The sequence below is a fragment of the Myodes glareolus genome, chromosome 11 (genome assembly GCF_982192425.1).
Source record: "Myodes glareolus chromosome 11, mMyoGla1.1, whole genome shotgun sequence".
NCBI lineage: Eukaryota > Metazoa > Chordata > Mammalia > Rodentia > Cricetidae > Myodes > Myodes glareolus.
Genome location: NC_142036.1, coordinates 55,789,839 through 55,807,472, shown reverse-complemented (window position 1 = coordinate 55,807,472; position 17,634 = coordinate 55,789,839). Strand labels below are relative to the sequence as shown.

General features: G+C 45.6%; 1 protein-coding gene across 19 annotated transcripts in view; it reads right to left on the bottom strand.

Annotated features, from left to right (window-relative positions):
• Positions 1 to 17,634, bottom strand: part of Trim9 (tripartite motif containing 9) — a 110,023-nt gene that overhangs the window by 14,806 nt on the left and 77,583 nt on the right. For 10 of the 19 annotated variants that reach the window (XM_087911774.1, XM_087911776.1, XM_087911777.1 and 7 more), the window contains exons 6-7: positions 13,214 to 13,371; positions 8,107 to 8,245 (exon numbers count right to left, since the gene is read on the bottom strand). In XM_087911774.1, the coding sequence (XP_087767900.1) occupies positions 8,107 to 8,245; positions 13,214 to 13,371 (297 nt within the window). Of the gene's footprint in view, positions 1 to 7,285; positions 7,319 to 8,106; positions 8,246 to 13,213; positions 13,372 to 17,634 lie in introns of all 19 variants that reach the window. The other 9 variants (XM_085697554.2, XM_087911770.1, XM_087911766.1 and 6 more) reach the window with 4 other exon arrangements.

The window sequence follows — 17,634 nt, the reverse complement described above, 5'->3', positions numbered from 1 at the left end:
CTGCTGAGTACTGAGACACAAATCTGCTCTGAAAACCTCCTTTTAAAAGAATGAACCAGCTCTTGGCACTCCGAGGATGCTGCCTATTTCCTTGTCCAATCCTCCACGCCAATTCAGAACACCGTGGAATTATTTAAAAGCGACATCTCTCCTCAGGAGGCCCGAGAATCCTCACACTTTAATTAGATGCATGCTTCTGAAGAGCACCTTCTCTACATCCACAGAGAGAGTGGTAGATCCAATTCAGTCTTATGAAAAATCTTAGGAAATTTTTTGGGATGCTACATGTTGTCAAAATGAAAAGGACAAAATAATTCTCTCTTCTGGGCTCTGAAATTTATCATTATCTTTCTCTCTTTCTCCATGGTAAAATTTACCCCAAATTGGTCAAGTACAATTTACCTACCTTGAAGGCTTTGTTCTGGGAATGAATGTTCTAATTAAGTTAGTTTTTGGAAAAGCCCAGATGTTTTGAGTCAGGCAAAACAAAGTAGAGGCATGGGGAAAAACAAATCCAGAGTACATGTGTTTTCCCATATAGAATAATTTCCCAAATATTTAATTTAGTGCTGAATATTCAGTATTATGGACATAACTTTTAGGCACACCAAGACCTTGGAGGAGGCAGTGATACCCGGCATCTGACCTACATTCAGTATATAGTAACAGTATGCAACATTCAATGTATAGTAACAGTATGCAGCATTCGATGTATAGTAACAGTATACAGTATTCATTGTTTAGTAACAGTGCTTGATTGACAGCCACACTGAAGAGCGGGAATAGGGATGCACTTAAGTACAGGAACTCAGGGTTCTGTGGTTTCACATATGAGAGAACTGAAGCCTCCGAAGGCTGAGAAACACATCCTCAACTGTGGTGGGGCTGGAAATAGACTGGCAGGATCAGTTCCTGGTGATGAAATTGGAGAGTAAAAAAGGTTTTTTTTTATGTCCTAAAAATATACAAAAAGGCAAAATGTATGCCGAGGACCACAGAGTGTCTTCTAGTAGCATAAGAGGTCACTTAGGGTTGAGGGGATGATTTAGTGCCAACTACAAACCCTGTACTGCATTGAGGAGAAATCTTTAATTCTCTAAATAGGATCGCTCACGAGCCCCTGGGAGGTGACTGGGGCTCCTTTGGCGGTCACTGTTTCCCTGAAGGGTTCTCTTCCTCACAAGGTTACAGCTTCTATGGGATGGGGAAATCTCAGCATGCTATGGTTTAAAATGAAATGCTTAGGCTGGCCTCGGATTATCAATTATATCTACAAAGAGATTCAGGGCACATATACCTGAGGCCATTTGATGTTGATGGTGTAGGATGGAGACAGATTCTGCCTGTACCACTCAATGTTTCAAGGTGGTTTCCTTTGATGTGTGGGAGAGAGGCCGTTACCATGGAAAGGACAGTGTGAGGCTGAGCATCTGATCAGGGAGATGCTGGGGCGATGGCCACTGTGGACATGCCACCAAGGATTAACATCCTTTTCTTCAGTGCCCAGTGCCCACAGTTGGTGGCAGTGCTGGATGGAGTACACAGCCTTATGTAAAGCCCGGCTGTCTCATATCCTTTATTTCCTTTTCTCTACTTTCCAAGTTGAGATCTGGGAGGGATGGAGGGGGGGAGGCTAGAAAGCTTCTATTAATCAATAGTTCTGTGATGGTTTCGGTCTAAGTTGCCTTCAAGCCCCAGGCCTCATCTGTAGTAGCTTTTGAGGATCTCATAGATCTCTGACATTCTTTCTCCTTGCCAATCACTGACCATCACCTCCTGCCTGAAGTATCCATGGTAACACTTGTGAGAAAGGGACTCTTCAGGCTAATTACCTGGGGTGGGGTGGGAGGATGTACAGAGACACCTGTACACCAGCCTTAGACAGGCTGAAATGAAGCCCCTTCTACATCTTCTTAAAGCCAAGAGGCAATGTTCTTTCTTACACAAAAGCGTCCTGTGACTCTGGGAATATCAGTGTCCTATTTCTGGCTAGTGGAACAGACAAGGCAATTCTACAAGCAGCTTCACTTTGGGAGGGTATGCTTACACACCCGGCAGACTCGGGGTAGCTTTTGTTCTCTTTCAGGAGGTAAAAGCAAGGGACACGTTTCCAACATCAGCCAGAGGGTGCCGCACCAGCTGACTGAAAGAACTGGGTCTGAGGTGTTACTTCACACCTCAGGAGTTTAATTTCCCAATGCAGGGTTGGGTACCAGCTTCCTTGTATGGCGCAGTAGATGGATTAATGGCCCATCCCAAAACGCCCACACCGGGATCCCCAGAAACCTCTAATGGGTTACCTTTCCGAGGGAAAGGGATTTTGCAGCTACCCATTAAGGTTCTTGAGAGACTGAAGACTATCTTGGGCTGCCCACGTGGGACCACAGGAACCACAAGGGTCCTTACATAAGGAAGGCAGAGTCAGAAGGAGTCTGGAAGATGCAATGCTGCCAGGTCTTAACATAGAAGAAAGGGCCGCGAGCCAGGAAAGGCAGGTGGCTACTAGAAGCTGGGAATGACACGGAAACAGATGTTTTCCAGAATGTCCTCAAAGAACCCGGTCCTGCTGACACCTCTCTGATCTAAGGAAGACTAAGGGACACATGTGTGCTGTTTTACACCCTTGGTTTTGTGACAACTTACTGCAACAGTAGAAGTCTGATACATTAGGTGCATGCGTACTGTTGCCTCAGGAGAACTGGGTCAGTGTTCAGACATTAGTGATGGGTAGTGTAGTGTAGGAAATAGTCTGTTTAACTGCCTTGGGGCGAGTGATTATTTTTTCAACGTATGACTTTATAGTGAAACATAAAACAAACAGATGTGTATGTGTGTATACGTACGTACATGTATGCACATGCGTGTGGGGGGCAGAGGTGGACATGTCATTTATATTTTTAGACAGAATCCTTCAATGAGCCTGGATCTCATTAACTGGTTTTGATCAGCTGACCAGCGAGCTCAAGGGATCCTCATCTCTGCCTTCCCGTGTCATGCTTACAGGCATGTGCCACTGGGCCCTGCTCTTCCTGTGTGTTCTGAGGACCTGAATCTGGGTCTTCATGTTTGTGCAACATGTTTACCAGCTGAGTCGCCTCCCAGCCCCACGATGAATGGTTTCATATGATTTCTCTGTTATATTTCACTATCCCCCAAATATTTTCTGACTTTCATGTAACGGCCATTCTTCCTGGACCTTTTGGTTGGACAATGAGGGGAGTTCTTGGCAGCCTGGCACAAAATTAGTAAGGTCTAACTAAGGTGGTGGTTCTTGGCTCGTTTGTTCGTGTTTACTTCGTGATGTGGCTACAAAGCCTGAAATATGCTTGGCATGCCCTGAGGGCTCTGGAGGACATGCCAACTTTTCAATGCTTTGGATGGAAACTTTTCCAAAATGTACTACTTACTTTTTAAATGTTCACAGAAGGCTCTCGGGATCTGGTGCGTGTGTGGGTGTATTCTTTTTATCTCTTCTCATTATTTTCTTCAATGCCCTCAACAGCCTCAACTTCTCCAACAATTCCAACATGGATTTTTTTATATATATGTATGTATATATGTATATGTCTGTCTGTCTGTCTGTCTATCTATCCATCTGTCTGTCTATCTATCCAGGATTTCATGTAGCACAGGCTCACTTAACTCACTCCGTGGCCAAGGAAGATCCTTACCTCTTGACTCTCCCACCTTTCCCTCTCAGGTGTTGGGATTACAGGTCTGTGCCACCACATCTGACTCCCAGCCTTCTCTTAAATGTGCTGCTGGGGCCTTAGCAATGAGTCAATGAGTTCGCGACTCCCAGGTACAAACTGGGCACCTAGAAATCAGCGAGCCTGGACTTTGTGTCCTTCCCCCGCTGCTAACCAGAGGCCATTCTTCTTACTTCGTCATCAGTTCAAGATGACACTCTAGACTGAGGGGCAGAGAGCTTAAAGAGGAGGGGCAGCACATGCTGCTATCTGGGCAAGCAGCCAGGGAGTGTGCAAACAGCAGAGAGGCCCCAGATGCCTAGGAGCGGGCTGGACTTTGTGCTTTGTGCCATCTCTGGGAACAAGGGGCTAAGCTGGTTGCCTGGCGTAACTGAGATGCTCTGCTCATTAGAGCTTTGGAGCGGTCAGAGGTCCTGTTGGTGTCAGTTCAAGTAGATTTGGGAAGTTTTGCCTCATACATCACAGTTCTAGAAATCTGCTTGGATTTCTCTCCCTCCACATCTTTTCTGGGAAGTCCCCCACCTCCTTAGAGCTCACTACTCACCCGCCATGTGTTGTAACTTATTTCACATGGCTATTCGTGTGAACCAATCGCGACAGTAATCTATGAACAAATAAGGTCAAATTCTTTTAGAAACATTTTTATTTTGAGTAGCGACTATCTGTTATTTTAAACCTTAAGGTAGTAGAATCAATTTGGCACACTACTCTGGAATAATCCACACGCTCCTGGTATACAGTCTATCTGGAAGTAATTTGGAAACACAGGCCAAGGGCCTTAAAAATGCCCAGAAGTAGTCCTACCTGCCCAGATGAACCTTCTCTACAGAGGCCGGAGAGAAAGAGCCTGGAATAAAGAGTTGCTTCTGTGGAGGTCTCAATCCTATACTTTCTTCTGAAAGGGCAAGCGAGGACCAGCTCCCACTCCCCCAGAAGACTGCCAGATGTGAGCACTGAAAATCTCCCAGGTCTTGAGAAGCTCCGCAGAACGGAATCCCAGGAAATGTTTCTTTCCAGGTCGCCCCCCCCCCATCTCAGGAATGTTACCTGTGCTCCACTTGAGTCTCTCCAGATTATGGCAAACAAACAGAAGGTACTATTGGTGCAGGTAGGCAGAGGGAAATTACGGGAAAACAAACGGAAGTTCCTCACCAGCTCTCGGCCCTGCCTGATTGTTTTTGGTGGGGGTGCAGTCTGTCACACAGAACGAGCCTGAGAACAGTGTATGAATAAGGCCTTGGTACATAATGGTTTCAACACTTTTTTACAGGGCAGGGTATGGTCAGGATAGCCATTCAACGAGTTAATTAAAATAAATACAACCATATTTATGGGCCTTATTTTAAAATCTCATTAAAATTCTTCAAAATTTTTAGCTTGCTTATTTTACTTATTTATTTATTTATGTATTTATTCCATTACTTGTATATGGTGTGAGGGAGGCACTGACATGCCTGTGTGGACAGAGGACAACTTTTCTGAGTTGGCTCTCCCCTTCTACATGGGGGTACTGAAGGGGAACTCAGTACTCAGGCTAGCGGGGCAGGTGCCCTGCTGAGTCACTCTGTCAGCCCCATTTCATTAAGATTAGCAGTTGCCTATATTTACATTTCTTCCTAAGCCAGGACAGTTTGGTTTCGATTGGGACTGGCCTCATTCATGTGTCACTCCTGGATCCAACCCCAGAAACCTGCTTTCAGGGAACTGACCTAACTTGAACTCAGGTGACATTGCTTTGTCCATTAGCTTCAATTACGGTGTGTTGTTTTTGGATCAATTTTCTTAAGTATCGTTGTCTTTCTTCTCTTTGTGGATATGTGTATGTTGTTAAACAACACATCCCCTCACTAGCCTGGAAGCTCCACCCAGCAAAGGGGCAGGGCCTCCCCCACTGTTTCTACCCACTGTGTAGTACCATGGGCGCTCAGCAGACACTCTGATAGACAGACAGACAGAAACATGTGACTTTGGGGGGGGGGGAATGATCAGAATTCACAACAAAGCACACATCTGCTTCCCCTGTGCAATGTCACCTCTAGGCCGGCAGAAGGTTTTGTGACAAATGACTTAAGCCACATAATACATAGGTATCATTAACTCGGACTTCTTGTCACCTATGAAATCTACCCTTCTTAGATACAGACTTGGCTCTGAAGTTTGGGAAGAAGTTGCTTCTTGCTAAGAAGGATGTAAAGGACTCTATCACAGCCAAAAGCTAGAAAAAAAATCACCCCCCTCCACCCCAAACCAGCAAAATAAACAACAACAACACGATAAAGTATAAGTGCAACAGATTCTCAGATATCTGTGATGGCATTTTCTCTCTGCCTTTTAGACAACCAAAACAGATGTAGCGAGGTGGGCTTTCTCTATTGTAATGGATCGGTTGAGTCTCCTTTGAAAATGATAGTTCGCTACATTTCCCCTAAATTTCTAGGTCTGTGTCACTACTTAGAGGAGGGAGGACAAACAGAACAAACCGAGGATGGAGGAAGTAAGTGTGCGAACTTTATTTCATCATGAGCGAGTCCCTTCCAGGCAGGAACAGAGACCGGGGAAATCTACATGATGGTCGGGTTGGCTCATCATCACATACATACCTTATATTTGTACATAATATATATATAAAATTCATGGAGGAATGGATTTCTACAACACAGTTTCTTTGTTTGTAGAGAACGTGTTCCGTTAGTTTCACTTAGAAAATGACCCCCAAGTCTGTGACTGTGGTACCGGGGGTCGCAGGTCCCCATCCTGTAACTAATAATAGACACCAGGATCTCATGAACATTGAAAGGGACTCAGAAATGACACCTTCCTGCAGGATGAAAGGACAGACAGAAGTCCTCAGGGGGCTGTGTTAGGAACTGGTTTGTGTATCATAATGTGAGTTCTATAACCTAGTTAGAAGGGAAACAGTTTTCATACAGCTCTGTTGACAGATAGCAGTGACACGGCCACAGTTTCTCCCTGCTCTGCATCCAGGCACACCCCCATGTTATCATGTCACCTTCAGGGCCCTGGGGAAACGTGGCCAGCACCATCAAGGCCTTCTGCATTGCTTCTAGAAAGAACTCTTGGAGGCCCTTAGCATTTAGCGTGGTATTTTGGGAAAAGAGGTAAGGGCTCTTAAGCTGGTAGCCATCCCAGGAGGAAGTTGCTAAAATGTTAAGTCTGGGCAGACAGCTAGACGTGACATCACTGCCATCTCTGTGGGTACAGGTCATGTGAGCATTTGGTCCTTTACAGAGCCTTTTTGTTGAATAGCTTCACCCAGCCCTTCCACCCCTCCCCAAAGCATTGCTTTTACAGCTCTGGGGATTTTACCCTTGCTGTGGGACTCAGAGTTGTGCTTGTTTTGAACCATGTGGACCGTTTTAGGGGTGACTGACACATGGCGAGGCATGTGGAAGGTGGGAGAAACCAGCACAGTATTTTTAGCTAACAAAGTCAACATCTTGAACAAAGTCAACATCAGAGATAGTTGTGGAGAATGCCTAGTGGGTAGGAGGTAACTTCCACAATTAAGACAACACCCCAAAGTCTCAAAATGCTTTGGCACCAGCCAGACATACCCTTCATAGGTTTAGTCTCATGTGCTCCCGCTGCTTGTAAAAATACAAAAAAACAAAAAACAACCATTAAAGCCTCAGAGGTTACACCAGGCCATCAAATGCAAGCCTCTTCTAGACAGATTGTCTCTGATGACCAGAATATCTAAAGTACAGACAAGAATCAAATGTCCTCTAGAGAACCAATGTTGTACAGTGGCCCCGGGCAGCCTAACCACCCCTAGAGGGACTGGCAATGACCCACATGACGAGGTAAAGCAGAGTTGCTGGTCTCTTCCTGTTTGGTGCCCACAGGAAATCTCAGTCCTGGTGCTGATGGCCTGGGCTTTGGGTAGGAAAGGAAGTAGTCCGGGCTGGTTAAGCCAGAAGTGGTCAACAGGCTCTAGCACCCATACCCACCGCCAAGATGTTCCAATCATATGGATCTAAAGTTGGAAAGAATCTACATCCCAGCCCTGTCAGGAGCAAGCAAGAGCTACAAAGACATGGAGAATCATCTGGGCAACAGTGGCCACTGAGGTGGCTTCGTGGAGACCGGGAGCCTGCTCTAGAGCTTAAGTGTCTCCATCTTAGACACCAGGGCACATTCAGGCTTTCACGTTCTGCTTCTTCCACAGTAGCTTAGAGCGTTAGCAAAGGAAGCCATGGGAGCTGCTGATGTGGGGTCTCTGGTTTGCTCACATCCTCATCTCACTGGGCCTTCTAAAGGCGGGAGAGGGACAGCGGCTCTGGGGCCGTGGCTCTGACGGGGTTACCTCCAGGCTGCCAGCCACGTTAGATGCCACGTAGTTCCCGCTCTGAGGGATACTGCTGAAGGGCCTTACCCTCAGACGTCTGGAGGACCAGTGTCTTGCTGTAGGGGCTGACTCCTGTTTTGTTGAAGGCCTTGACACGAGCATTGTACGTGCTGTTGAAGTGAAGGCCATCCACGGTGCACATGGTTTCTTTTCCAACATACACTTCCTGTCAACAGAAAAGGGGACCCTACTGAATGTGAACCCCAAGAGGGATGGATTCTGCTCAGTGATCGGGAGCACAACTTCAGTATCTGCCCGATCCAGACTTGAATTCTATGAGCTACTGGGCTGTTCAATTTGTTGCTTAAGGCTTTACTTACCTAATCTGTAAAATGGGGACATTGATACCTTCTTTTCAAGATGGGTGTGAGGGCAATCTAACTTTAGATTTGCAGTGGGCTCAGTTGCCTAATAGTGATCCACAGATCGTAATTTAAAAACTCTAACTGGGAATCTTTGGCTAAGATTATGCTTATGTCTGGTGTTTTAAAGAACGTCACCTTTATCCATCCGGATGGTTTGTGAAAAGCGTTTTTTTCAAAACATGAGACCATGAAGGTAGTCTGTAGGCTGTGTTCCTCATTTCAGGAACTATCACAAGGATTATACTTAAAGCCATTGGAATGGAGTTTTGCACCACAGTACGGAGGGAAGGGGTGGTGTAGGGGGGATGACATTTCAAAGGCTTAAAATAAAGCCTAGCATAACGTGTTTTCAGCCTAGGTTAGGCATTGGCTTCCCTCCTCAGCTGTACACTTTGCAAAGTTCGGCTGATGTCATGGTGAGAACAATTTACATTCAAGGCACAAGTTAAAGTGACAGCTCCCTGCTGGAGGTCTTGGAGGTCCCATTCCTCCAAGCTCATTACTGCCACAGTGTTAGGAAACCTGCATGTTACCTTCGCTCACTCGGGGATTCTGAACACCTGTGCACATGGAGTTTCCTATGCGTCTTATTACAATATGGCTTTTATTCCCAAAGGTCCCTGAAGTACAGTCTGAGATAATGCATTTTTAACAAGTTCCCAGGTAAAGCCAGGGCTGAATAAATAGATGGGGCCTGGAAGGAGTCATATCCTAGCAGAAGGGTGACCCCATCTTATGGTGGCTGCGGATGAGTGGAAGGGATCTGGATGTGAGAGCCATGGTTTGACTAGAAGGGACCAGAGGCTGACTTCTTTTAATCCTGGGCCTTTAGGAAGGAAGGGCCAGCTGGTGCTCCGTTTCTGAGTGTAATGTCTTTGAAAGGACAGACAGATAGAGAAGAACCTTAGCTGTGAGAACGTAAGTTGTTTAGTTTAAATTTAAGTTTAGGCTGGCTTCAGCATGTCAAAGTTGAAAATTCTCCACAGGTAGAGATCTGGGCCTGTCAGATAAGACCTGCGGATGAAAGAGATGGATGGAGAGTGAGTGCTCAGAGAGGGATGGGGAGTGCTCAGAGAGGGATGGGGAGTGAGTGCTCAGAGAGGGATGGGGAGTGAGTGCTCTGATAGGGATGGGGAGTGAGTGCTCAGAGAGGGGCGGGGAGTGAGTGCTCAGATAGGGATGGGGAGTGAGTGCTCAGAGAGGGGCGGGGAGTGAGTGCTCAGAGAGGGGCAGAGAGTGAGTGCTCAGAGAGGGGCAGAGAGTGAGTGCTCAGAGAGAGGCAGGGAGTGAGTGCTCAGAGAGGGACGAGAGTGAGTGCTCAGAGAGGGATGGGGAGTGAGTGCTCAGATAGGGATGGGGAGTGAGTGCTCAGAGAGGGACGAGAGTGAGTGCTCAGAGAGGGATGGGGAGTGAGTGCTCAGATAGGGATGGGGAGTGAGTGCTCAGAGAGGGGCGGGGAGTGAGTGCTCAGAGAGGGGCGGGGAGTGAGTGCTCAGAGAGGGATGGGGAGTGAGTGCTCAGAGAGGGGCGGGGAGTGAGTGCTCAGAGAGGGGCGGGGAGTGAGTGCTCAGAGAGGGATGGGGAGTGAGTGCTCAGAGAGGGGCGGGGAGTGAGTGCTCAGAGAGGGATGGGGAGTGAGTGCTCAGAGAGGGATGGGGAGTGAGTGCTCAGAGAGGGGCGGGGAGTGAGTGCTCAGAGAGGGATGGGGAGTGAGTGCTCAGAGAGGGATGGGGAGTGAGTGCTCAGAGAGGGATGGGGAGTGAGTGCTCAGAGAGGGATGGGGAGTGAGTGCTCAGAGAGGGGTGGAGAGTGAGTGCTCAGAGAGGGGCGGGGAGTGAGTGCTCAGAGAGGGAGGGGGAGTGCTCAGAGATGGGAGTGCTCAGTTCACATGCATGTAGGCTGCAGAAGGAACATGAGACCTTGGGATGGCAGTAGCCTTCAATGATATTTAGATATGATGCTGTTTCCACGCCTGTCAACACATATGTAAATAAAGGCTTCCCTGCCAAAGGAGAGAACTTGAGGAGAATTGTAGAAGACTGGGGTGGAATGTAGAAGGTGCGCAGTGTGTGTGTGTGTGTGTGTGTGTGTGTGTGTGTGTGTCTATGTGTGCGCGCGCGTGTGTGTGGGCATGCCTGTGTGTACACATGTGTGATGGCTATTTTGGTTGTTGGTTTCACTACATCTGAAACAAACTAAAACTCCAAAATGGCTGGGCACACCTATGAGGGATGTTTTTTCTTAATTAAATCAGAAATTTAATTTAATTTAAAAATTAAATTAAATGGGAAGACCCATCTCTCTCTAACCTGGGTCACACCTTCTGCTGGCTGCCTATATAGAAGTGGAAGAAGAAAGCCTTTCTCTTTGCCTGCTTGCTTTCGCCCTCACTAACAAGTCCATTCCATCACGGGCATCAGAGTCTACTTCTTCAGGATTCCAGCATGTACTGAAGACCAGCTGAGATATCCAGCCTCGTGCACTGAACAACTACTAGATTCTTGGACTGTCTGTTCATAGCCAGCCATTGTCGGATTAGCTGGACACAGCCTGTAAGTCATTCTGATAAATCTCCTTTATATGTTAACAGTAGCCTGAGAGTCCAGCTCTTCAGGGCAGCCTCCAGGGTTCGAGGAAGAGGTTCAATGTGAAGTGAAACTGAGTTTGAAGGTTGTCTATCTGAGAGATACGGAATGAACTCACACACATGCTGTTCTCATCACACTCTTTATTCTGCTAGCGCCAAGTCTACCTCTATAGCTTCTAGTTCTCCTTTGTTTCTATTCTCTGCTCTAATTCTTTCTAGCTCCGATTCTCTCTTGCTTCTTTGTTCATCTAGCTTAAATATATTTTTACAGGAGGCTTGAAGCAAAGAGAAAAAAAGTTATGAGTTACATCTTATTGATCGTAGCACACTCCTTGGTAAGAAGTCGAGTGCCATTTACCATGGCAATGCAAAGTTTCAAGGTTCCAGGTGTAAGACTGACCAGAGGCCACAGTGTCTGATGAGACAAGCTGCAGAGAGCTCTGTGCAGAGAGACAGGTCTTCTCAGCCAGGCGTGGCAAGCAAAGAACTGGCCTGACTTTTTAGGTTGCTTTGTGTTAATAACCTTGGCTAGATATCTGCAACTCTGATCTTGCGCATATCTGTAAAGTTTTTAACTTATGATCCATTTACAGAAACATTAAGCCTATTTTGAACTTGCTCTAAGGTGAAAGTGAGCTAATTGTGTGTAGTTTGAGTCAAAGGAACAAAGCAGGCTTTTAAGTGTCTTACAGTCCTTGTGGGGCAATAGATCTAGTTATGAAACATTTCCTAGTATATACTCTATACATCAAAATTATACAGCTTAATGAGAAATAATTTTCCTGACCATCCACCAATATATGTGCTCATAAGATTAAGTGAGATGCAATCATGAGATAATATATACACATTGCATGAGAGTACACATTGCAGTGTAGGTATTGGGGAGACACCATAGCTGCTTTAGCACATGTAAAATTACAGACAGGAGCAACAGTTTCCTGAGTCAGTGGTCCCAAAGGCCCTGCCTAGATGGGATTCTCCTCCATCAGAGAATCATTCCTCTGGTGGGTTGACATCTGAACACTAGTTGTCACCTGCTGTGTACTTCCATGGCCCTCAACAGTATATGTGTATATATAGATAGAGTGTCATTCTATAAGTTCTATCCCTCTAAAGAACTCTGAGTAACACAGTGTGTTTGAGACAGAAGTAGGCACACATAGATAGGCCGCCACTAGAGATCATTAATCTATGGGCACCACGGCCATGTTTTGCCAAAAGGCAGCTGTCTCTTATCCAGAGGCAACCCCTTTGCCTTGTGGACATAATAATTTTGGGGCACCAGTTTCTGTCTGATGAAAGACTCAGGAAAAACCAAAAAGAACTGGAGAAAGATTTACGAGAAAAACTTTCACCAAAGGAGGCTGTAATAGAAGAGTCTGCCAGGTAAGAAAAGTGTCCATGCAATATATTAGAATCTGTCATAGCAGAAACAGAACTCAGGCAATGGTTCATGGCATCGTTAGCAATAAGTCATGATGGTGATAGTAACGGCCAGCGTTGCAGACTCACCATGGATGCGGCAGCACTCTGATCTTACACAGACCATCTGATGGACTCTGAGAACCAATGCACCATAAGCATGTTGGGGTGGTTTGCAAGAAAATGGCCCCAAAGGGAGCGACACTATTAGGCGGTGTGGCTCTGTTGGTGTAGGTGTGACCTTGCTGGAGAAAGTGTGTCCCTGCCAAGGTGGGCCTTGAGGTCTCCTATGCTCAAGTTGTGCCCAGTGGCACAGCGGCTTCTGCTGCCTGCTGATGAAGATGTGAGACTCAGTTCCTTCTCCAGCACATGCCTGCATGCACGTGGCTGTGAAGATAATGGACCAAACCTCTGAAACTGTAAGCCAGCTCCAATTAAATGTTTCCTCTCTAAGAATTGCTGTGGTCTCTTCTGCAATAGAAACCCTAAGTAAGACACATGTTATTGTCTTTGGTCCCTCACTGGCAGGTGCAGACCCAAAGGCTCAGAGAGACAAGAAGTTCTGCCACACAGCTAAACTGTCTTTTCGAAAGGTCAGGTTGATTTGACAGACCCATCCATCTTTGTTGATACATTACAAGAAATCCCTGCTGGGGTGGCCCACCCTCAGGAGAGATGGAAAGACCATGCCCTGACGGCACCGCAGGTCTTCTGAGGGAGTCCCTGGCAATGCTTTATAAGTAGGTTGTCTGCTTACCCGGAACTGACCACCACTGCCATCATCCAGCTCCAGAATGTATCCTTCGGCGGCCACAGTGGACAGCGGGGGCTGTTTCCAGGACAGTGTAGCGCTGTTGTTATGGGTGCAGCACTCCTCCAGCTGTAGGATGGGGGTCGCGGGGACTGGAGAGGAAGCTAAAGAGAAATTAGTGCCGTTCTAGCTTCTGCTGAGTTACAACTGTTATATTAGCTCACAATGAGAAGCTTCCCACTGGCAAGGAAGAAGTCTAGAAACATACACACAGCCCTGTCCATCATCCATCCATCCATTCATCCACCCACCCACCCACCCATCCACTCGCCCAGCCGCTCACTAATGGTCTTCCAGATCTTGTGCCAATAAACAATAACAGCTGTGGATTTTTGAAACTTGGTACCAAGGGACACAAGCCGTGTCACTTGATCTGAAACTTGTGAAGAACCTGACATCATATTATCATGGCAGTTGTCACTTGGGACAGTGAGAGGTCAGGTACCCTGCTTTTCAGGTATAGAACAGGTTGGTTGGAAGCCCAGGTGCCCATGAGCAGATCTCAGTGTGACAGGGACTCTTGGTGTTTCCAAGTCTTATGAGAATCAACTGAGTTAATAACCCTCTATAATTTAGACTGATTCTTTTGTATTATTTAAAACTACTCAGTAGTTGAATCTTCAGACACATGCTAGTTGACAATTCCAGTTCCTAATATAGGAACTCGATATATGTAGCTGAAGGCAATGTTTTAGAAAATATTTTTTTAAATAAAGTATTTATTTTATTTACATGTATGAGTGTTTTGCCTGCATGTATGCATGTGCACCCCTTGCATGTCTGGTGCCCATGGAGCTCAGAAGAAGGTGTCAAATACCCTGCAATAGTGCTATAGACAGTTGTGAGCCACTGAATTGGTTCTGGGAACTGAACTCAAGTCTTCTGCAAATCACTGAGCCATTTCTCCATTCCCTTAGCAACATTTTTTTTTAAATTAGCCCCAGAACATTTCCCCTGACCCTATACTTTAATAACAGGAGAAAACAGGTTGGAATTTATGTTCAGGAGCATTTAGATGAACAAATGCTAATTATGGAACACCTGGTGTGCTGCATCACCATTGGGCACGGTGTGCTATGCACTGAGTTAAATGTTTCTGTCAGTCATTCCAACCAGGACAATGTTGACTTAACAGCAGTTCAGGAAACAGGATCTATGGTGGGTGACACAGGAGACAAAAGCAGGTACAACACACATGATGTGAAGGACAAGACTTTCAATGAAACCAGATCTGAGCTGCTAAATCGGGGAGTAGTTCATTGGAGGAGACCATTTTAGGATGGGAAGTCTCAAATTTCAATGTCTTATAGAACAGAATCTTCCAAAATACCCATGGCTTTTGCAGCCATGGGGGGCCCAGAACATCTGAATTTGGAGGAAAGGAGAGAAACTCATTGCCTAGTTTAATATCAAACTACAGGACTAGATGAGAAAAGGAGACAGAAGCCGTAACTCCCAAAGGCTGCAATGAGCACCCACACAGGAACAGGCATCACTTGGGTGTTGCTGCTGGGGACTGGTTTGAAGTCTATTAGTGTGTGAAGGTTTTGTTATTAAAAATGTTTCCTCATCATATTGAGTGAGGCAACCCAGACTCAGAAAGACAAATATATGTACTCACTCATAAATGGGTTTTAAACATAAAGTAAAGAAAACCTGCCTACAATTCACAATTCCAGAGAACCTAGACAACAATAAGGATCCTAAGAGAGGCATACATAGATCTAATCTACAAGGGAAGTAGAAAAAGACAAGATTTCCTGAGTAAATTGGGAGCATGGGAACCATGGGAGAGGGTGGAAGGGGAGGGGAGAGGCAGGGAGGGGAGTAGAGAAAAATGTATAGTTCAATAAAATCAATTAAAAAGTAAAAAAATATGTTTTCCTTATAAAAGGAATACATATTTTATGTTTATGTTGGGATTTAGCCAAACTGTTGCTCAGAGGGCTTCTGGAGACATGGATGAATTTCTCTGGGATGTTTATTTCATTAGGTCTATCATAAATCTATTCCTTGGACTGTCTGTCTCATTAACTGCTTATCAATCTTTCATTTTCCTCCATTCATGCTGCAGGCAAGTGTACACTTCTTCAATTACAAAGTCAACTAATAAGATAACAAAATGATTTCAACCTAAATCATACAAATGTCTGCGTTTTCTGAGCAAAAACAAGAATCTCCATTAGGCAAAGGCATCATTAAGTGATTAATTGAAATACACAATGCCGGATGTAATTAAAATACTGGAATTTTTGAGTGCCCAGTAGGAAGACTGTGAAAGAAAAGATAGAAATAAAGCTGTCACTAAGGTTCAGATCTCAATATTGTCTCAGACGTAAATGGCAGGAAAATGAGCAAAGCAGGCAGGGGTAGGGCAGTACACAGCGACACCAGCACAGCTAAACTGGAATCTGTTGCATGTCTGATTCTGTTTCCCCACATGCTAAGAACTATTTTTTTTATTTTCATCTATTCCATATTTACCTCCAAATGATGTAATACATAAAAAGCAAGCATGTCAAAGTTATAACCACATTAGCTAAGACTCAGGGCTAGATTTTTATGGTAGGTGTTATGTCACCTTATTTCATTTTATTAGGTATGAAATACATGTGTGGTCTACAAGAAATGCAAAGAATTTTCAATCATTCTGTATTTTATCATATAGCACAAAAGCAGCTTCAGAGCTGAGGTCCAAGAATGCTTTACTTTATTGTGTGTGGGGCTTCCCTAACTGTTTTGGTCTTTGTTTCTCGTGTTCATTCTGGGACATCTCTGGCTTTCCCTTTGCCATTGGTCTCTCTTGGTCTGATCACGATAATAGCATTATCGTGATAAATAGCACTATAAGGATAAACTACAGACTCCAAGTTCTCTTGGATACAACATGCTGTTCCTTGTGCTTCTGTGGAAACTGGTGGAGGTGAGGCTTGGGGCTCTGTTCTAGAACAGTTCCTTCTGCAACTGTTTTCAGATCTCATCATTTGAAGGCAGCTCGCTCCTTCTCTAGGTTCTCCCTCTTCTTCTTCTTGTCATGAGCACTAACAATGCCTCCCCCCCCCCCCGAATTCCTCTATGAAACCAACAGCAACATGATGAGGACAAGGGGGAAAGGACGCCAACTTCCCACACTCCCACTGGGACCACAAACCCTAAAGAATGCTTTATGAATACTCGGCTGGTAAGAGGCTTCCATGCATCCATTTTCCACAGCCACCCTCTTCTTATATCTGTTTCCTAGACAAAGAAACTGAAACCCAGGGAGGTTTCATGGCTACCAAGTGATGGGATTGGGACCTGATCTATCAGGCCGGCTCTGAGGCTGTGGGCGTGGCATGTCATCAGCTGCTCCTGCAGCTGGGTCATGGGAATTTTGTACTAGAGCAAAGTTTCCACATCTCATTCCAGATGTTTCTGTTCCTTATACCAGGGGTGGCAAAGGTCCCTAAGCGTTACTGTTATTGTTGAAGTAACTCCCATTCAGAGCTACATTGTTCAGCAAATGAAAAAAGAGATAGAAAGGAAAGGAACATGACTGCTCCCAGGTTTCAGCACCAAATGAATGGAAAAAAACAAATATAAAGGAAAAGGAGCATGAGGGCTCCTAGGTATGGAGGAGGAGGTTTGTTGTAGACATGTGAGATATGGGAGAGCACAGCTAGAGACAGGGACATCTGGGAGGGTTCAGAGTGGACATGACCCTGAGCCATGTGAGGGGAAAGGGGAAGGGAAAAGAGAGAAGGGAAACAGGTATAGCAGCCAGGAGGTCCAAAGGTACTAAGGGGGTGGTAACAAACATGACTGGATTATATAGAGAAGAGTCTCTGGGGGAAGCCCTGGGCTGGAGAAGTTTAGGGTAGGGAGTGGGGTATGCCAGCCAGGAGGGCCATATAACAGGTAGGGACTGAGGGATGCAGGGAGAACCTGGCAGCCAGAGTCCACTTTGATATGTTAAATAGGAACCTCAGATATTTATTCCTGATCTGAAACCAGGAATGCCATAGCACACTGGTTCTCCTCTATGGGGACTGAACAATATGAATGGCATTTAAGCTTTAGAGCAGTGCTTCTCAACCTGTGGGTCGTGACCCCCTTGGGGTCACATATCAGATATCCTGCATATCAAATATTTACATTACAGTTCATAACAGTAGCAAAATTGCAGTTATGAGGTAGCAATGAAATAATTTCATGGGGGTCACGACAGCATGAAGAATTGTATGAAAGGGTCGTAGCATCAGGAAGAACCACTGCTTTAGGTTAAATGCAGGGCATTTCTAGAAAGTTATCGCTGGTCCACGAGGGAGGATGAACCACACGTGTTCTGAGGACGTTCATTTCAGTCCCCAAACCTCTGCATGTGAACA